Source organism: Leptonotus elevatus, chromosome 6 (genome assembly GCF_054856555.1).
Source record: "Leptonotus elevatus isolate MCC_2025b chromosome 6, RoL_Lele_1.0, whole genome shotgun sequence".
Lineage (NCBI taxonomy): Eukaryota > Metazoa > Chordata > Actinopteri > Syngnathiformes > Syngnathidae > Leptonotus > Leptonotus elevatus.
Genome location: NC_141244.1, coordinates 9,487,798 through 9,510,146, shown reverse-complemented (window position 1 = coordinate 9,510,146; position 22,349 = coordinate 9,487,798). Strand labels below are relative to the sequence as shown.

General features: G+C 39.2%; 1 protein-coding gene across 3 annotated transcripts in view; it reads right to left on the bottom strand.

Annotated features, from left to right (window-relative positions):
- Nucleotides 1-22,349, bottom strand: part of LOC147171972 (low-density lipoprotein receptor class A domain-containing protein 4-like) — a 167,461-nt gene that overhangs the window by 36,157 nt on the left and 108,955 nt on the right. Inside the window, exon 1 of one of the 3 annotated variants that reach the window (XM_086078530.1) lies at nt 1,536-1,953. The exons of the other annotated variants lie outside the window; for them this stretch is intronic. Coding sequence (XP_085934656.1) covers nt 1,536-1,629 — 94 coding nt within the window. The 5' untranslated portion in view covers nt 1,630-1,953. Of the gene's footprint in view, nt 1-1,535; nt 1,954-22,349 lie in introns of those variants that run through there. 3 annotated transcript variants of the gene reach the window in all.

Genomic DNA, 22,349 nt, shown 5'->3' with positions numbered 1-22,349 from the left:
ACTTTCATATTGTGATCTCTCCAGACCGCTCTGCTTAGAAAGAAAGGGAAAAAAGGACTGCAGCTTCTCTCAGCCAAAGAATTCATGAGAGTATGAGCTATATTATTCAGCCTCGCACACTCTGTTAGACAAGACAGCAGACGAACAGAAGCTCTTTTCAACACTAATAAATGCTTGGATGTCCCTCTAAATAGTGACATGTAAATATGATGAGAAAATGTCATGAAAAGTTCTAGGAAGCATTTCTCAAATACACAGACAGATTTATAGGGGGTAAAAAAGACCCCCCCCCCCAAAAAAAAACATGTGCCACACTGTTGTCATAAATCAACACATTTCAGTTAATCAAGACACAGTCAAAAGTTTGAGGAAGTTAAATTAACTGATCTAATTGGACTCCTTACCTGCATCCATCCCTGCCTTTTTTTCCCCAGGGCTAGCAATAAACTAGATGACGCCACACGACCAGTGCAAGGTGAGCCATGAGTCAGTGTGCCAGACAAACATACACTTCTTGGTTACAGTGTGGCGTCACTGCAGCTACACTCTGCTGCCAAATCTAAATCTAATATCCTACATTCACCACACGTTGGCCGAGCCTGGCCTCTCTCCCGATGGAAATTACACATAACTGGAACGCTGCCCTTCTGTCTGGAGCTTTTCTGTACATCCGCATGTCTTTGGGGAGTGCATTCACACATATATATATTTTTTAATGGTTCTCGTCTAGCTGCCTGGTTGGGAATTTACCTCTGTCTATGTGTGTTATTTGTCGTTGACTCCATTTATATTTGTCCTTTCCTATATATCTGTCTGCTCTGTCTCAGTCGTAAAGAGGAGCATCTGCAGTGGATCCAACAGGCAGCATTAAAGCAGAGCTGATAATGACAGTTTCTCTGTGGGCTACTCAGACAGCAGACAGACATATCATACCATTCCAGCGTTTCCTGTTAGTGCTGACTGCCAACTATTTAACCCTCTGTAGGGATCCCTTATACTATGTGCACAGATGTCAATGGTCAACTAAAAAGGCTGTAATTCACAGAAACAACCCGCCATAAGACCAAACAGCTGTCAAGTTTCTTGCCTTAAAACAAACCTAATAAGCAACGTGTGCAAAACGTCATGCAAGTCATTTTAATAGGCTATTGTGACTGGAGATTGCGCTGCTCCTTGTCGATGTAATTTAAGTGGCTGCTATACTGTATGAGCTAAAAATACCGTCACACTTTTACTGACTTCACACTTGAAACTTGAAAGTCATATAGCCACATCAAATGACATTATAAATACCACTAGTCACAATGGAGCCTCTGTAAAGTTTCTACTGTACTGCGCAGTCGCACGAACACTAGAAAGGCCAAATACATATTAATGAGAAGATTATATGTTTGCCGGTGTTAACAAACCAACCGGTTTCTCGGAGGAACACGCGTTGACGATCTAAAGTACACTACACTGAAACGGATTAGACACTCCATTCGTTTCTGGGTCGGATTTAAGATCACGGAAAACACAATTAGTATTTTACTCACATATCTCCATTCCCTGTGGCTGGGAAGCGGTACAGTTGCAGGAGCAGGTGACATTGGAGTTGCCGGAGGCGCCAGAGGCCGTTAGGTTTTGCATGGGGCTCGTTAGGCTCGGTGGACCGGGACACCGCTCCGGGGAGAGAGTCACCACCGCCGCCACCGTCGGGGATCCCCGACGGGAAAACAACGAAAAACTTCCAGGCAGCGACAGCAGAGTCCGCCGCTACGGCTGACTGCCGTCAGTTTCGCACGTATTTTCCACGGTGTTTCTCACGCCATATTTCACTTGGAGTGGACTCGGAAAGTGAATTAGTTGCCGGTTCGAGGTGAAGCCATTTCTGGCGGCTCTCGCATTGTGCAGTTCTTGCTTTTCCTCCGCCGCCGCGAGCAGCTGTCTTCGAACTGGACCAGGGCAGACAGGGTGGGCTCAACCCCGCCCACGCTCTAACTGACAGCTGTGCTTAACCAATCAGACTCAAGAGGAGGAGCGGCACTGTTGCCTCCCTCCACATATTTCAAGTACACTAAAGTAAAGTACACAACTACACGCACACACAAATCACAACGCTTGCGCAGTTTTTCAGTGATTAATTTACAAAATTCTGTAAAAATATTCAGAGTATTTTAATCATCTATTGTCTGTACCATATACTGTATTCTCAAATTCATATGTAAATATGAACACATAAAAAAATCCATACAATAATGCTTACAATAAACTATAAGCTACATAAACTGCATGTAGCTTGTGTGCGAGTCTACAATCTGATGTTTTAAAGTCCTTGTATCTCCGTTAACATGTAGTGCATGCACTACAAGAAATAAAGTTGGAAGGAGGAACATGTAAATGATGATCAAGAAGGGCCAGGACAGTGAGTAATATACATGTGCATGCATGTGTGTGTGTCTGACTAGCGGGAGAAAGGTTTAGGGTGGTGGCTGAAAGCGTTGACTTGAGTCAGAAGAGTAGCAGACGTCCGGGTTGCGGTTGACAATGGCTCTGGGTGAGCAGACCAGAGGGGAGGAGGAAGAAGAGGGCTGGCCTGGTGTGTTTTTTGGGGGGAGGGAAGAGTGCTTCAAGTTTCACTCCCTTGTTATGGCTGGCCTCAACCAATGAAAAAGGCCTTTGAAGAAGCTAACCTTGAGTTGACCCCCGCACCAGTCTTGTGGTTCAGGGCAACATGTGCTGCAGAGAGGCGTGACCCCCCCGAAATACCCTTTTACCCCACCATATCCCCTCTGAATCAGGCAAACTGCAAAAGGCTGCATACTGTACAAATACTGATCACTCTAGTACAGTACCATCTGCAATCTAAAAATAAACTGGGTTATTCAAATCTTAGAGACTCTGAATAGTACTTTCGACCAGTAGGTTATCAAAACAATAAATAGTCCTTCCAAGTGGTACTTAAAGAAATCATTGGCACAGAAGCGGGTAAAAAAACTAAAAAAAACTAACTAGACGGACAGAGATATTTTATTCATCTTGTGAGGGTAAATAAATGATCAGTATCATTATCGCAGTAGTATACAAATGCTAAACATTTTAGAAAAATGTATTCACGCTGTTGGTTTGCCATTTTTACACAGCAATTAAATGAAATTGACCACCAGCAAGCAAAATAAATAAACTTTAAATAAGTGTTGCAACATTACCCATGCTCATTAAATATGTATTAACACAATGTGCATACACACACACAAACACACGCACACAAATTGACACTGATTAATAAAGTTACAATTGGTGCGAGGCTGGTAACATTTTAAAATGCCTACGTGTCATCGTTATCACAAAAGCATACTTCACCTTATCAAGGTATATGTATATATTATAGATCAGATCCACAACTAAAGTCTCTAATCTTTCACCATTTAGGCAATAAATCCCAAATCAGCTCAAATGTGTTGCTAATTGTACCGAAAAACATGTCAGTCCAAATTTTTTTTACTTATTGCGCTTTATCAACGCCGTATGTTGTTCAAAATGCTTTACCAAGCCTCATGTCCACTTTTTTTAAATAAACATATCAGAGTGTAACTGCTGACAACTCAAAAGCAGCCACGTCAACCTACAGAAAAGTTTTTAGTTAAAAATAACTTACTTACCTCCAGGATCCCTCGTCTTACACTGACCACTGGCATAACCCAGGGTGATTTATCCACTTTTGGTAATGTTTTCAATCAATGTTCCGTGTTCTGTAGTATCTGCTAGCACAACGGTAACTCTTGGAAGGTTAATGTCTTAGGTCCAATTCCCAAGATTGCAAACTCTCTTCATGCTAGGACGGCGTCAGAGGCCAACAGCGAAGTAATGACAAAGGCATTGATACACTGCCTAGATGTGCTTGCCTTTATTGACGGATTGATTAGCAGTTTAATAAGACGCTCACTAGCCGGCTAAACATTCCCATACACACAGGTATCACTCTCTAAAAGCGCACTGTGCACTGTGACAATAGTACAGAAAATTGTGATATATATATATGCAGTATATATATATATATATATATATATATATTGATATATATATATATATATATATATATATCAATATATATATATATATATATATATATATACATATATATATATTGATATATAATATATATATATATGGTGCCGTTTGCTGCTCACCTCTACCCACAAACACCACAACACCACCAAACAATATACGCACACTCAGACACGCAGTCTGTCTGGAGCGTCAATTTAGTCCCCCAGGGAGCAGGCAGTGTGACACCACTAACAGGCCAGAACCAGACTAGACAGCCAGCAGACAGATAAATACCAGGCCCTCCTGAATACCAAATGCATCCTCGTCTACTGGTTCCCCTACCCTCTGCAGTCTTCGGACACACACACACGCGCGCGCGCACGCACGAACGCACGCACACACACGTGGAGGCCATAAAATAAACAGTGGCGTGAAAACACTGCATAAAGGTCTCATTGAACAATAAGAGAATTGGGGGTCCCCATTTGAGCCTCTGTGATGCGGTGGGTGACGCCAATTTACAGCGCCATCTTGTGTTTCAGATGGGAAAGGTGAATTGGTTCTCCCAGAATTGTCAACATAAAAAGTTTCTATGTTCTGTTTATATTCTCGCTTATATGGCTTTCCATTAGCTAAATCTGTCATAATACACAAGTTAACAGAAAAATGTACAGTAGAAAATTACAAACCTTTGCCGATATTTTTATTGTACTTTACATTGAATGGATGTTTAAACATGCTGACTTTTAATGTCAGCATGACTATGCTTTAATACAAAAAAATAAAATAAGATAATATAAATACTTCCATCAAGGGATTTTTTGGGGGGTGAAATTACAAATACAGTAATGGAAGTGTGCAAAGATGATAAGATGTGAGTGCTTGAAGTACTACAAGGCAATAATGCAAAGGCAATAACTGTACAGGAGGAAAATTTGCATCAGTCAAACAATGCTGTGGGTGAGGTTTCTACCATGGCATTTGACAGACAGTGCGTTCAACACAGGCAAACAAATAAATGAGTAGTTGAAAATTGCCTTTCGATCCCTTTCCAGAACTGTATTTGGCCATTATGCAGTGTTTGAGGGAGTCTGTATTTCTCTTCCAACGAAATCATAAAAAGTAGACAGAATAAATATAATTTATGATTTAATACCAGGCGGAAATAGTTTTAAGCTATCAGTAAAACCAGCATCATGTAAATGTATTCATTATATCATATAGTTGTTTCATTCATTTGCATACCTTGTCACAAAGTAGCGTTCATAGCGTTCAATCATAACTGCCCAGCATAGGCCAACAAAAAAATGGCATATTGTATAACCAGTGCGCTCATTAAGCTGTTTGAATGGCAAACAGGCAGAAACTGGAAGTCAAACAACCGCTAAAGGAAATTAGTAAAAAAACTAACAAACTAGAGAATCAAAATTATGACAAATCATTACAATACTGTATATATTTGAAGATGACATTCATTTTGATGGGATGGTCAAAAGATTAAGATAGTCAAATCAGTCATTGATCAATGTCAGAAGTATGTACAGTTGAACTGGACAAGTTTGATTATTATAATTATTATTATTGTTAGTTTTTTAAAAGTGAAGTAAAAGTTTACCTCAATGTGCTGCCAACACAGCATTGAACACACAATTAAAAAACAAACGTGTTTGTTATGTTGTTTTTGTAGCATTTGGCTACTCTTTTAATACACAAGCAAGGACAATTACCATAACGTTAATTATGATTCATCTTCAAAGCTAACAATAGAAAACAATGAAGTGCGATGAAGTCTGCTTAAATATTAAAACACTGATTGCAAAGCAGGTTTATGAGTGCCTACACCAACAACAAAAATTTATATAATTTTTAAATATTATAAACACAGAGAAATGAGTGAAATTATCATCGAAATTCAGAAAAATATTTTGTTCACTGTGAAATGGATATAATAAAAGCAGGTTTTGAGTACCGTACGTCTACATATTTTGATGCATTGTAGATCTACATACCCATCAGTCATTGCATAATCACTTTATCACGATGCTAATGTTGGCTATATATCACAATCATATCATATGGCAAGTTCATTTGCAATCCCCAGGCTTAATCACTGCTTTGCATTCAATCTAAAAGAGGAGAAACAAAACACACCGCCGTGTGATGGGGCCATTCCCCATTCCCCTAAATGCACAATCAGCTCTCCTTACGATATTCATGAATTAACCTCCGTCCATCTCATTGCTGACAAAGCTGAACAGCTCGAGACCAGAATGAGCTCAGTGTTTCAAGTGTTTAAGCTCAGACGGTTAGCTCCATGTCTTCAGCAGAGGACTGAGGAAAATACACACCTCTCCAGACAGTGAGGTTGCACACCAGAGAGTCACGTTCAATAAAAACATCTGGCATGCCACATCATATTTGCGGTGTCCTGCCCTTGTCTGGCTACAGTGCTGTCATATCCTGTCTCTACAGGTGTGTGTTTGAAACACGCGCACTAGCCTAGCCCAGACTAATGACTTTGTATTTTATTCCCAAATGGGATGTACATTCCCACAATTTGCATTACACAGATTTAGGTCTCAAAAATAAATGCTTTTTATTTGAAAAAAAAAGGAAAACCCTCATTCACTTATTGCCGCAGGCAACACTGCAATGACACCTCAGCACCTACTGAAGTCAAACAATGTGGGAGAATGAAAGGAGAAAAACAAGAAAAAGGGGATTGGCAGGCACGGCCGCATGGATCTGTTTGAGTTGAAAGGACGTGGAAAACCGATCAAGAACGAGACAAAGTGTCAGAGGTAGAGAAATAGGAAGAGAAGACGAGACGACAAATGGGAAGGAAGGAAGAGAGGAAGAGAGGATCATCAGCATGTATGGAGCTCTTTCCACCCCTGTGGTAGGGCCCTGCTGAGCATTGTAATGGGCTGTCTGCCCAGCTGGGCCGATGAGCTCATGTCTGGCTTCAATGCCAATCTCCTGAATTGGCACATGGCTTGGCAGGGCGAGCTCTGACGCACCACCTTACCCTAACCGCCTCAGACGAAGCTCACAACATGGCCAAGCCTGGAAAAGTCAACAAATAATGAGGAAAAGAGAAAAAAAAAATAGACAACGGGTGCCAGAGACCGCAAACGTGTATATCATGAAGTGTCAGTGTGTGTATCTGTCAGCCATTTCTGTCACAATACTGATAAGAGCCCCAGACCAGACGGCAATAATTACACAGCTTCTGAGACAGACAGCAGCTATAAATGTGTGAGCGTATTTGAAAGTGAGGGTAAAAGAGATAGAAAGAGAGGGAACAAGGATGTGTGCCGTGTGTGTATGTGCGTGTGAGCGCGCCAGAGAGTTTTATGCAGCCATAAACAGTGGTGATCACAGAGTGTGGACAGCGCAGGTTATAGCCTCCTGCTGTTAAGACTCCGTCCCAAGAGTTACAAGTGCACATGCACACATGATTTTTTTATTTTTTTTAAGAACTAAACCACATACTGTATGTGAAAAATAATGCGATAGTGTTGTACGGAACCTATCCGTTTGGGCTTCATAGCTTGTTCCTTTTGTTTCAGAAGACACACACGTAATATTTAAAAACTGAAAAACAACACCAGTACCGTTAACCTTTATATTGTATTTGGGCATTTTCCTAGTAAACAAATCACATTAAATGATTGGTTGAGCAAGGTCGAATTTGGTCAATGAACAATTAATAATGACCCTGCTATACACTTCAAATAAAGTACTACGGTGCCTCAGAAAGACCACACTTCGCAAGTCTACACCAATTACTACAAATTATTATTTGGAGTGAGCGAGCGAGCGAGCGAGCGAGCAAGCGAACAAGCTACCCAGCGAGCGGGAGCTACCATGAGCGGCGAGCACTGATCTGAATATATGACTGGATAGCCGATAGTGCAAGACGTTGAAGCGACAGGGCGGCCATCTTGCTCCTCCTATCTCGCGAGCAGACTACTGTATAAACTTAATGTTAGAAATATATAGCTCATAGGCAGTTAGTATAGGGCCGGGGGTGGGGGGTTGTGGCGGGGTAGTCACTAGTTTTTAACAAGTAAAAAAAATAAATAACAAGTGGACGTTATGTGCTGCTTTGAAGACCCCTCTTTTTCATTAATCACTCAGTTCCTTAGACCCCAATATTAGATTTGGCGGAGGCATCTTTTGTTGAATTACAGTTATAATTCTTTAATACAAAATATACAAGTTTCCTCCTGTAAACATCATTAAGCATATCATTTATGTGTGAAGTCCTCTTGTTTATGTTTAACAAATTAAAACGTCATAAATCATGCTGTTTCTACTAAGTAAGCCTACTGTCTCAAATGTTCTCCAATTTCGATACTGTAAATCTATAGTATCGTATGCTGAGAAACATTTCTCCGGAGGAGCAATATGGCGGCTATTCAGTCATATATTCAGATCAGTGGCGGCGAGCAAGAGTGGCTAGCAAGAACTTACTGGGCGGCCAACAGGAGTGGCTAGCAAGAACTAGCTAGAGCGGCTCATGAGCGACTAGCGGGAGAAGTTAGCAAACGCTAGCAAGAGCAAAGCTGCGGGAGCCCGAATTACGGGACTCAGTGATGACCACCTGCAGGCCTCAGCTGTGAAAGGTAAGCAGTGGTCAACCAATTGGGTCCAACACAAGCTGTAACTACCACCAGAGACTAACTACGTTTGCAAAGTTCTTCTCCTATGGGTATCTGTAGCAGAAAGATGGCTGCGAAACATGTCAGCCTCATGTAAGGTGTGGTGCTACTTACGTATTTTTAGCAACCTATGATTATATGAAAAAAAAGTACGTTGATGTGATAGAACTCTTTTTTTGAATGATTAAATCACCACTAGATGGCGCTAAATAATACACACTGTTACTTTTAGATAACTCAAATGCATGTTTTTACATTGCAGTGCAAGCGATTCACTTATCACTAATAGTACATGAGCTCCAAATAAGGAAAAGCAGCTACTTGGTAAAGCAACAATGTCAAAGCAACAAGTCATTGTCAGCTAGCAGATAACAGAGACACAATGTACAAAACACCAACTCTTCACACCCCGAATCGCAGTAAAAGACAACATAGCAGCATGGTGACACATTGTTACTGTGTTGGATAGCAACTTTAAAAAGAACCATGTGCATTATGGTTAAGCTATGTAACATCACAACGTTAATGTCAAGTACAATTTCAAGTAAAACAAAATAAAATGTCTTCTTACATATTGATGATGTTCTTTCAAATATAAAAAATAAACAACCTAAAATCTATAAAGTGATTTTAATATCACATTCATAATGTTGAGCATAGGGCTGTGCAATTAATCTAAATTCAATTACTATTTCGATTATTACCCTCCACGATTACAAAATAGGCATAATCGTACAAAAACGATTATTAATACAAGGACTGCAACGAGTCCTGATCATTTCTGCCTCGGATACCCGCTAAGATAGTCGTAGTCAAGCTAACGGCAGTATGCATGACAGTACACGGGGCTAAAGATGTGAGAAACCCAATTTCAAAATAAATGCATTGTATTGCTTCTATTTTAAAGTTGTGTCTGGAAGCGTGTCGTCGCGGTATAAGGGTTAACGACGTGCTCGTCTATTCAGAGTTTGTGAACAACGGCTATATAAGTGCCCCAAACTGTTGCGACAGACGTCAGTAAGACAAAGTCCTAAAGTCACGTTCAAGTTCCAGTTAAGAGCGCTAAGACATAATTATGCTGACATTGTATTGTACTGCGCCTGTTGCCAGCGTTTAGCGGCGAGCTACCAGCAGCAAGCTAGCCGCGCTAGCTAGCAGCGGTAAATTGCTCCAGCCGTCTGATTACTTTTCAAAGGCGTAAATACTAAAGCCCGTAGACAGCTGCGCCCGCGACCCTCGTGAGGATTAGCGGTTCAGAAAATGGATTCATGGGCTGTGCACACTTTGATGCTGACAGCCGAACTAATTTGCCGTTCCTACTGATCACTTATTAACAAACCAGGCTTACTCAAATGTGCTATTTATTTAGCCGACAAAATCGCTATTGTGGGTCTGACGTTACTAGTTCCATTAACCAAAATCTATGGGGAGAGATTTGTCTAAATAGTTTGCTGACAAGCCCAGTTTAAGTAAAAAAGAAAAGAAAAAAAGTTGATTATCTAAAAATGAAAACCAGTTGGTTGTTAATTATTTCATGCAAATGTGTTTTTTTGTCTTCTTTATTTATAATTCTTCTTTAACCATGAAAGTATAAAAGCCTATAGGTATATTTTTATCTCTATTCAAATCCCGATTATTCGCTAGAATTTCCAGTAGGATATCCGAATACCAAAATATTCGATAGCTGCAGCCCTAATGATGTTATTTTTTGAGTTGTTTTGAGGCCCGCCCACACGAGTTCTTTGACCACAGTCCCCTGTCAAAACTAGCTTGCACCCCACAAGCCATACTGCACACGTTGCACCCCAACTTCAAATTTTTGTTAACATAAATAATATATATTATTATAAATTCTGTTTGGTCCAAAAGGAACTTACATAATTTAAGTGTTTCAAATAATTTTAATTGTCTTAATATTTTCAAATGTTTAAAACAAATCTTGTTTTAAACAAAATGAATAAATAATTATTTTGAATAATCGTGATTTCAATTATTACCAAAATAATCGTGATTATTATTTTTTCCATAATCGAGCAAGCCCTAGTTGAGAACTTGTTCTATTAAGCATATGAAGCCAAGTTATCTAAACATTTTGTTGGTTCCGAACACTGTTGACTTAAAGGCTGTACAGCAGAATAACAGAAATTACATAAAACACCAACAAATAAGCCCTTACAAAAATAAAGCAAAACAATGAAAATACAGGACAAATAATCAACATGCCACGTAAGGTTGAATTTCAGAGAGTAAAGGTGTGTTTTAAAACAAAATTGCTGTAAACATTGTAAGATGTTTTCTTGAAAGGAGAAGGGTTGGGAAACGATTTACCATATAACACAGTTTATTGTGAACATTGTCAGCAACAAATGGAGGGTGCAATTACCACAAACCAAGTTCCAATCAAAACTGCCACGAGACCAACAACAATAAAAGAACAAAAGGGATTCAACAAGGACTATTTTTCTACTTTATGTGAAAATGCCTTTCACTTCCAAAATATTTGAAAATGACAAAGGAAAATATGCAAAGTCTCAAAGAAGCATGAGGGGAAATGTGAGTTGATGACGCGAATGTTTGTTTTTAATCCTAAAAAATGCGTAGGGCGTTTGGAGCATGTTGCTGCGTAGTGAGCACAGCCACCAGAAGAAACTTTAGTCTTAACTGCTCCAGTATTTGCAAGGCCAGTTTGCATTGGTAGCTGCCTGAATAAGCAGAAGAAACATTAAAAAAAAGACCATCAAATTGTTAAGCCTATAATTGACCTGTATTTAACAATTTTACATACTACAAAAGGCACTTTACAAACCCCAATTTCAATGAAGCTGGGAATGGATGCTATGTAAAACATAAAAACAGAATACAATGATTTGCAAATCTTTTTTCAACCTATATTCACTTAAATACACGACAAAGACAAGATATTTAACATGTTCTTTCCGAGTCCCAGATTTTTCGAAATGTGTTGCATTTGGCGAAAACCAAAAGGAATGATAATCATTAAATAAATCATGAAAAAATGTACTGGCTGAACAACCTGCCCTCCTCACTTGCTGAAATTATACGACACCCATACATGTGAGCGAGCAAAATACAATTTACCTATCATTAATTTAATTACACTTGTATTTTTCCATGCTGAGACCAGTCAAAACATTCACCGTGGAAAATGTCTGTGGAAGTGCAACCCTCCCACAATCTCTTTTGTTCATAACTAACACTACATTCATATGTTAAGAGTTGTTTTGTGGAGGTCATTTACTGAGCACCATGGGAAGGAATACTAAAGACAGAGTAAAAATAATAATAATAAAATAAAATTAAAATAATAATAACAATAATAATAATAATAATAATAATAATAACTCATTCAATCCCAGCCATTTTCACAGAAGCAATCCCCTTCACTCCCGGCTGTTTTACTGGATTTTGACTGAGTTTGCAAGGCCCACAGAATATTGTGTTCTATTGCTATAAAAACATGGAACCTACCAAAAGAAAGATTAGTCTCTTCTTTCATCAGCATTGCAGCAATTAGCATTAGAATATAGCTACCATTTCAGCACTATTCACAAATCTATTTAGAATTGTGTGCTTTTTTTTCCAACAGGGCCCTGGTTTATCTCCTTTGCTCTGCTGCCACCTGCTGGCCGTTTGTGTAATAACTACCATTTCTTCAACCGTTCTTTGCAGTTGACAGGCTGCGTCAAAGCCTTCTGTATGCGCTAGCATAACACACCTATAAATACGTCTCTGGGACTTTTAAAACATTTAAAATATTACGTATTTATACGTTTTTGGGAGCAAATGAGTTAATATAATAATAATAATAATAATGATAATAATAATAAACTTACAAAAAGACAAGAAAATATGTGACATTACGAGAAAAAACATCAGATTCAAAATAATTTAAATCACTATATCTAACCAGTGAACACACAAAAGTCTGAAATGATCAGCTGTTGCTTCCCTCCTGACACCTGCTCCAATATGTATCAATCAGGTAGGCAGTGGCGTTTAATGAAAGGGCAAATAAAAATTTAAAAATCATGTAGTTTGAGCTATGCATAAGATGGGGCAAGATGCACAGTGCACGCAGTGGAAATGGGGATGGGTTTCACACAGGTTGGTTGTCACACTCATTATATCTTGCCACCAGCGGGTCTTTCAAATTGTGCTACAGACATTTACGGAGACATGGTCAAAGATCATCTAAACAGTATTCAATAAAGAAAGACAGGTGAAGTTGAGTTGAGGGGATTTTCTTGTTTTTCAAGTAAAAACATTTTTTTCTTCTAGGCTTTTACAGAATGGATTCATAACAAAACAAATTTTTAGATTTTGACAGTTTAAAAATCTCGATGGCAATCACATAAGCCCATCCCACCGTGGCCGCTGGGAACGTACTGTAAATGTATCCTGAAGCACAATTTGCATCTGTTTACAATCACCAATCAATGGATTTGTATCCCAATAAAGATGTATCTGTAGTTCTGTGTGTATATGTTAACATGATCTCCCTTAAATCCATCTACAAATGTCATAACATAAGCTCCAGCCAGTGAGGGCAGCAGGTTCGGAACAGATGGATGCTCATTATAAACAAGTTGTACAGATCCAAACACTCCAAGCGCTCCTCCTCTCTGCCGGTCTGGCCATGCCACAAAAAAATGCTATAGCTCCCATATTGAGGCATAAAATAAAAACATTACATTATGTGAGAGATGCTGGGCTGCGCGCTCGGAATGACAGATGGATGTTAGCGGGAACATGTTGCAGCACAACAGACCTGCTAGCACCCTGGCACAACTTTGAAAAATTCAGGTTAGCACGGATGAGCAAGCTACACTAACACAGCCGCTTCCTATGGACCCGTCAGAGAAATGCGTGGATCTCAAACACATGCTATACCACATAGATTTGTTAGCCTCCAGGGTGGCTCGCTCAGCATACAGTTTATAAACAGCATTGCCCCTGACAGCTAGCACTGAGCTCAGCCTTTTTTGCATCCTACGGCTCTGCAGCACAAACGGCGAGCTGACAGCTTGTACCAGGCCAGCGAGGGTTCCTGCTGCATGTGGAGCCTCCCTCCAGCTTCTCTTTACAGTAGCACAAAGAACAATACTGCAGTGGAGTCGTCGAATCACTCCATAATGGCATGGAACTTCATTGCTCACGGCAGGCAGAGGTGCTAAAACCGTGGCTGCTGCTTCCATTTGGCTGCTAGATTTCCCTTTCAGGGAATAAAATGTCTGAAGGAGCAAGGAGAGTACAAATGTTAAGAATGATCTCACTAGCTGAGAAAAATGTTGACATTTTAGGCCATAATCTTGAGCTACTGTAACATCCAAAACAATGCAGAAATATGTTCAGCCACAAATGTTCTTCAAAACTTGATTGAAGGGGAAGTCAACCTAAAATAAATTCTCCACAATAATATGCTCTATGCAGTTTCACGAGTTAGTGGGGATGCTGAAAGCACTTATGTTGTTTCTATCCTTTATTACTTTTATTATTATTATTATTATAGCATTTTATTCTCCTCACTTTTTCACAGAGAAACAACTCCCACATAATACACCGTTCAAATTTCAACTTGCGTCAAAAATTCACGCCTCCCTGGGTATATATCTTCTGATTCCACATTACTTACAGTACTCGCATAATTTAACTGACATGAAACTTTTTCAAAGTCCCACTTTCCACGCCCAATACTGCTCAGTGGCGCACATGGTTAAGTCCTTTGACTAGTAACCAAGAGTTCACGGGTTCGAATCCCACCTGTGACTGTACATAGCAAATGTATCCATGGCTATTATGCTAAGTGATTACATGCTAATCAACTGACTATCATATCAATAAATAAATTATAATTTCACTGAACTGATTAAAATGCAGTGTTGCTTTCAACAAGTTAGGCTAGTGGTTTGAGTCTTTGTCTGCCACACTGGAGCATGTGGGTTCGATCCCTGCTAGAAACAACTCTTTTGTAGAAATGCAATATTGAATACTAATCATTGTCAAATGACTTCACATCCATTACTTTTGATGTCATTATGAAGTTTTGTTTCTATATCATCTGTTCTATATTCAAAATTCAAATTCAATGCAAGCTTTCAGTATATACATATTCACTGCAAAACATACAATGTCACAGATTATTTTATGGCTAAGGTGGCTGATTAATTAAGAGAAAGGGCTGATGGTCAGTGTTCCCGCGTTCGAATCCAGCTTCAACCAATCTTTAACACATATGCAATATTGAATACAAACGATTTCACTATTAATACTTTGTAATTTTCACTTAATTTATCTTCCAATTTCTTTTATAAGAATTAGGCTTAGCATTCAGCTTTCAGCATTCCTACGCAATTTTTGCAGAAATTGCACTTAGTCTAGTCTAAATATGGCATTCTGGTTAATATTGTGTTAGTGGAATATGAGTTAAGCCGCAAAATCAAGCAGTTTTTATCTAGATCAAAAGGCGGCCATTTTGCCACTTGCTCTCGAGTGAAAATGACATCACAGCTTCAGAAAACAGGTGAGCTGTGATTGGTCATTGCTTGATCACTGAGCAACTGTGATGTCATCTTCAGTCGAAAACAAGTGGCAAAATGGCCGCCAACCGAGATGGATAAAAACGGCTGGATTTTGCTGCATAACTTATATCTCACAAATGTAATATTAATCAGAATGTCATGTTTAGACTAGTGAGGTCACATATAACATATTATTGTCAAGAAATGTTTAAGGTTGACTTCCCCTTTTAAGTTTGCCCGTGGCCTTGGCGTTAGCCACATTTATCAGGGTTGTAATGGTCAATAACAAATATTGCTAAGCTTTTACTAAAAAGAAGTGCAAAACAATTTGGGCAGTTGAAGCAGGGAGGTTGTTTCTTCCAGCCACATATATCCATAGTCAAAATTATATGCAGACAAAATGCATGCAGACAGAATACATTTTTAAATTAGTTTTTACAATCTTTCTCAGGAAATGGTCCAAAATGTATCAATATATATAAAGTATATATATATATGTGTGTGTGTGTGTGTGTGTTAAACTAATATCACACAAACAATATGTTTCCACATTTTTACCTGCAAACAGAACAGTGCCGAGTGTAAAAAGTACGTGAACCTTTGACTTTACCAACTGTTTGAGCTTTCTTTGGCAGCAATTACCTCAACTTAAACCACTTAAGAAAACTGTTCAGTTCATCAATATTCTTTGGATTTGAATGATGCGCATCATGTCTCAATTGGGTTGAGGTCAGGACTCTAACTGGCCCACTCCAAAAGTCCTCCCCCCGCCCGCAAGATATTCTGTTACATCATCAAGCTTCAATTGACAGACAGATGGTCCGTAAGTTCTCCTTCAAAACTTGGGAATCCATTTCCCCATAGATGATAGCAATGAATGCAGGCCCTTTGGCAGAAAAGACGTCATAAGCTTGATGCCCCCGTCCACCATACTTCACAGTTGGGATGAGATTTTGATGGTGGTTTGCTAGGTCCCAAGATTTCATTGTGTTCCTTCCTAACAACTCAACTTCAGCTAAGGCCGACTAAATTGAATACATTGATTTCTCCGCTGCGTTTTTCATATTATTTTCTGCCTCAATGGCGAAAATACCACCGTGTATGGCATATACGGTTGTACTAATAAGACCGGGAGAAGCGCTACATGCACATTTAATTTCAATGCGATTACACGATCCGAGGCACAGAGCGCAGATGCACAGAAGGTCGGTCATATTTGTTTGTCATCTACAACACTATGATTAAAATATGCCAACAAGTTGCTTTTATGATGTCATGCCCGCTATTCGCTGATTGGTTCTTTCCACTGTCTGTTTGGTCAGGAAATGTGGCCCTGATTGAGGACTGGCAGGCATGATGAGAACCCGAAAGAGTCAATTGAAAGATGACGTCTTGGTGCTCTAAGAATCTGCCACCTATGGTGATTAGACCGAGCGATGCCACAATTCGTAAATGGATTGTGCATGCTAGGGCTAACGTGTGCTTGCACTGCTTGTTCGAGGTCAAAAATGTATTTATTTATTTTATGATATGAAAATGCCCGAATTTGCACATTATCTTATGGTTTTGTCTGTCTGATGACATTATTAAAAAAAAAAAATCTGATAAATCCTCTACTTTTTACTTTTACTTGAGTAATATTATTGTAATATTGGTGCATTGACCTTCGGAGGGCCAGGTGCTCAAAGTAATAAAAAAAAAAAGGGGCACATGATAATGTGCCTGTACTGTCCACTCACTGTGTGTTTGTATGTGTGTAGGCTATATATGTGTGTGCGTGCATGTGGGGAAAAAATCCATTGTAAAATTCTTAATTGACATAATTGCTTAACAGTAAATCATACATGATAAAACTGTTATTTTTCTGCAATGCCAATGCAAATCACCCACAAAAAAAATATTGTTTTAAGATTTGTGTATGAAGAATCAATTAAGTACAACAAATTTACATAAATAAAAAAGATTCTGTAAAATGTACATTCAATTTGTATTTTAAATAACACAAGCAGTGCTATTATGATTTTCCTAGCATAAAAAATGTCTTACTTTACATTTAGCTTGAATCAGGTAAGAGCAAATTATTATTTGTCTGTACGTGTAGATTGTCAATATTTAGTTATTACAACTGTACTCAACGAATAACTGCCACATCTCAGCAAGCTAGATTGTATGTTTTTGAGAAAACGCTGTGATCATTGAATAAAATGATGTTTTCTTGGACTAAAATAAAGACTAAAATGCTAGATTTAAAGTTGACTAAAAATGGACTCAATAAAAACGGGAAGAGGTTGACTATGATAAAAACTAACAAGAGTGATTGAAACTGGACTAAAACTGAAACTAAATTTAAAAATGGCTGATAAAATGAACACTATTCTAGACTGAACTGTGATGTGATATTGAATTTATTGCCTGTAATTAATCCACCTGTAATTACACCTGTAGCAACACACCTTTTACTTCCTTGCAAACAGGAACTTAAATGCTCCTCAAAAATCTCTCACCATTTCATCAAACAACAAAAAACAACTTGTTTTTGATGGTCATATCTGGCGGAAAGAGAAAAACATGTTTATTAACACTCATGAAAGGACTCCTTTGGAAGCATCTCAGCACCCCTTTAGTCATCATCATCTTGATCGCTCATTAATCTCTCCCCCCATTTTCTCACCCAGTAGGGGGGCTCACCCCAGTCACAGCTCCTTGTCCCCTAACAGTGTAGAAAAATCTACCACCCAGGATTGAGCGCATGCACGCACGTACCACGTACACACACACACACACCACTCATTAAGCAACACATTCATGCTGGTATTGTGAAGCGCGCACAGCTTACACACACACTCTCTCGTCCACAGAGGCTCCTAACATGGGCACGAAGTAGGCACATTAATTACATGAACAGTCGGGGTTTCCAACCCTGCCATGTCCACGGTGGGCTTTGAGATATTTAATGAACCTGCCATTGCGATGACTGGCCCCCCTTAACCTAGTGCTAATGAGACTCACAGAAACACACGCAAATGTACTGTAGTAGAAGTCAAGTCGCAGGGATTTGCCACAAGCAGGAAAAAAAGAAGCTGTTTTGATATTCACCATTCTCATTTTATCCATACGATGGTAATGTATCCAGAGTCTGGCGAAATCATTACGGCTCTGCAATGACTAATGGGAGCATTTTTGAAAACACGATTATACACACAAGGAAGGCAAAATGTGTTTGAGTGTCATTCTCGTTTAAACTGGTGCGAATGATATTTTGCCCATTAGTGTCTGTAAAAGGTTACATTATACTACTAAGTTAATAGAGTTTGTTTAATATGTTGACCAACAAGCTTAAATCTAATATTCAGTGCAGCATCCTAAATGAATTCATGTTAAGTAACAATACACCGTTGCAAAATTGTGTTACGGTGGGATGGTTTAGAATGATCTAGCGTTAATTAACAAGCTACTGCAGCCACAAAGTCCTGAAATGTAATTGCTCTCAAGGCAAAAAAATAAATACAAATATTATTGCTAAATCTGAGAGGCCATAGGCAAGTGCGCACATAAGTAATATTTGGCATACGTGTACCTGATTACTTTAATCTGATTAAGTGGTCAATACATTTTTGTCTCACATATATTATGGTGCAAATTGTTAAGTTCCTATGACTATGACTGCGACGCAAACGAAATATGTGTACGGTAAATCAGACAAGTCAAAATATGGTGGAGCCTATACTGATGCTAATACTACAAATACACACACTTCAAACACGAGACAGCTCACAAGGACTGGGTTAGATTTGTATGAAGTTAGTTAATAATAAAATGACCGGTATATATCACAATTTCAATTATCATTATCAAAATTATATATATATAAAAAAAAAATACTTTTGACTGAGTGGAAGAGTTTCACAAAAAACAACATTTGACTGATTTCACTTTTTAATGATGATAATGAAACTGCAATTACTGTCAATGACATCTGGGCCTTTAAAACGTAATTAATTTAATCAACTGCGTCTGTCTTCAGCATTTGTAATTTACAGTAGACCCTCTGAAATGGAACACAGTTCAGTACACTGTAAAAAAATATGGAGTAATATATACTTGAAAAAAACTAGTAATGTTTTCAAAGTAAATTTTACAAGGAGAGTTTTGAGTACATTTGACTAGTTTATATAAGAAATATAAAAAAATAAGCTATGTAAGCGTTGAGGAACAAACTCAGGACCTACAGCTTGGGAGACAGACATGCTACCACCTGAGCCATGCCACTCTTCCTTTTTGCCACTACACTGCATTGCTGGTGTGTCCAAAATGAGACCAAAACTGGTCTCTTGGAGGTACGAGGATTCCACCTGACTGCAGCAAATATACTGATATACAAACTAGTGGCATGGCTCAGGTGGTAGAGTGGCTGTCACCCAAGCTGAAGGTCATGGGCTTGTTCCTCAACGCTTGCACAGCTTTTAAAAGTTACTTAGAATTTCTGAGTGAAAATAACTTTACTAGGTTTTTTTCAAGTAAATATTACTCTTTTATTTTAATTTTTTATATATTTTTTACAGTGCAGTCAGCTAGATTTTTCATATCAGAATTTCCCTGTACTCCTTTCCAGTGGTTGAATGTTCACCATCAGAAAACTTAAAATAGTGAAACCTCAATTTAACGGATAGAAAATGGTGTGCAGTCCACTTAAAAGGCCACTTTTGTATAGTAGTCTGTTAGTTCCAGAAATGTCCGCTATTGTTTACTAGCGCTGTAGCGCAATCAAGACAGAAAACCGTTAGCATACTTCTTGGTTGTGTGGCTGACGTCTCACATATACAATTAGACTAGAGCAAGCTAGCTGGCGGGCCTACGTGACGGCCATGTTGGCAGGGGCGACAGTCCCAGGAAAGCATGGGCATTAGCTTAGCACCGCCGTAGGCACGCCTACAATTTTTGGTACAATATACATTTGTTCCCCCCCAAGGCCTATATGGCACCCAATCGTAACAGAGCTGAAAGGAAGTGTACTAACATCGTGTTTCATAAATAAACCTTTGAGATTAGAGGCTAAGAGTAATTATTTCTGTAATGGGTTTGTCTTTAAGTTCCATCACGATCATCTTCATCATCATTTTCCTCTTTGCCTTCACCGATACCATCTAAAAACGTAGATAATAGTATTTTTAATACAAAGTAAATCAGCCTGCTGGTAATGTACCTTCATATCCCTTTAAAGCTCTTCAAGGTATTTGAGTATCCGTCCATTTCTCACTCCTGTGTCATACATGCTCCAACAAACCCAGACAGTGCTCTTCACGTACAAGCTTTGACATGCACACACGGGCTCTCCATTTTCTGAAGGAGCGCCCGCATCTTTAGACTTCATACACTTGCACAAACGCAGCTGCAGCATGACACATTTTAATCCCATGAATTCTGTTTCGCTGCAATCAAACTAAATCCCGTATCCCCCTACCACCTCATGTTTCAGAATGCTACGCGCATTTACACTCGCAAGCAGATCAATGAGACACACACACACGCACGCACGCACATATACACACACAAAAAACACTCCAATTGCTGGTCATGAGGCCCACCCAGAGGTGGTAGGCACCATACCACACAGTCAGCCTGTCTTCTAAAATTGTTTTGTCTTCAATCAACCTAGCGGGGCCAGTTTGTCATGCAAATGCAGCTCCAAGCTTGCCTTCTTTTGTTGGCTTGACAGATTAGCGAGTGTTAGTGTGCATGTGTATGGCATCTGTGGTGCACAGGTTTTTTTTTTTCTCTCTGTTTTCCATTTTCCCGCCTCTCCAGGACATTAAGGTGTGTGTGGTGATGTATCTTTCCACTCGTACCTTTCGTATCTGCTTCACTGTTGTCAAGATGTCACACATACCGTATTTCCGAACTATTGTCATGCATGTACATACTAGTTCACTCACGATGCACTCCTTATGTGTACGCCCACACACTAACGCTCGTTACAGACTACCGTGTGATATAAAATTAAATCCTACCAAGTATATCATTTGTGTCTCCATGTCTTGCCATAGTTTGGCTTTTACTGCTCGATCGACACACCTTTTAACGGTAATGTCATACTCTCTTGCACCATAGTGATAAATTCATTTTCTCGATTGTCTGTCCAAACAGACATTATAATTATATCCAAATGTGAAGGGTGATGAAGTGCAAAATGAGTGAAAATGTAAGGGCTTTGCGTAGCTTTTTCGCCGAACGTCACTTCCTGTTCTTGCTCCGTGCACTGATGCACTAGCTAACAGCCAAGCGGAGTGATCAAATGTCACGACCAACGTAGATGTTGAATCCGCTGAAAATGCTCCCCAACGACTACGCCGTTACAACGGTGATTTTGACATTATTCAGATGGCGCATACCGAAAACCTTTATACATCACTAAATCCAGGATCAATAATGGCATATACTAACTACACCGTTTACAAATCTGAATAGATTTAGTTAGAATAGATAGTTAAAGTTGTAACATTGAAACATCATTTCTCTGTCATTTCTCACTTTTAATCTGTTTATATTATTTACCGTCTTCCTTTTGACATATTTTTCACCGTCTTCCTTTTGACATATTTTTCACCCTCCTTTAATCGTTGGTATCTGGCCAATGGCCCCTCAGCCATCCATCTGCTTATGTGTGTCGGAGCATCACAGGGCCGTCAGAGTCAATAGTGTCCCAGTAGGCAGCACGGGTCAGGTAATAAATCTCTCTCCCCTCTGCAGCGCCGTGCCATGGAGTTTTTTTCTTCTTCTTTTTTTCTCCCAGCTCAGCGGGACAGGGCAGAATGGACTAGTGCAGGTCCGGGTTAGTGGGGAGAGACCACCATAAAGACACTTAAGCAGCAGGCATGCAGTAGACTTGCAGCATAAAGGTAACCATTACCATAGGGGAGATAAGCAAATTTCCATTTACTGTACTATGTTTGTCAGTCTGTGATTCGCTGGTGACCAGTCCATCAAAAGTTTTTGATCAGGGTCAGATTTTTTGTATAAAATGTTAAAATAACCTTATTAAATATTTAGTCATACCCCAATCTACAATGCTGACATTGAAAATAATGGACTTGAACAAAAATAATGATAATATTGT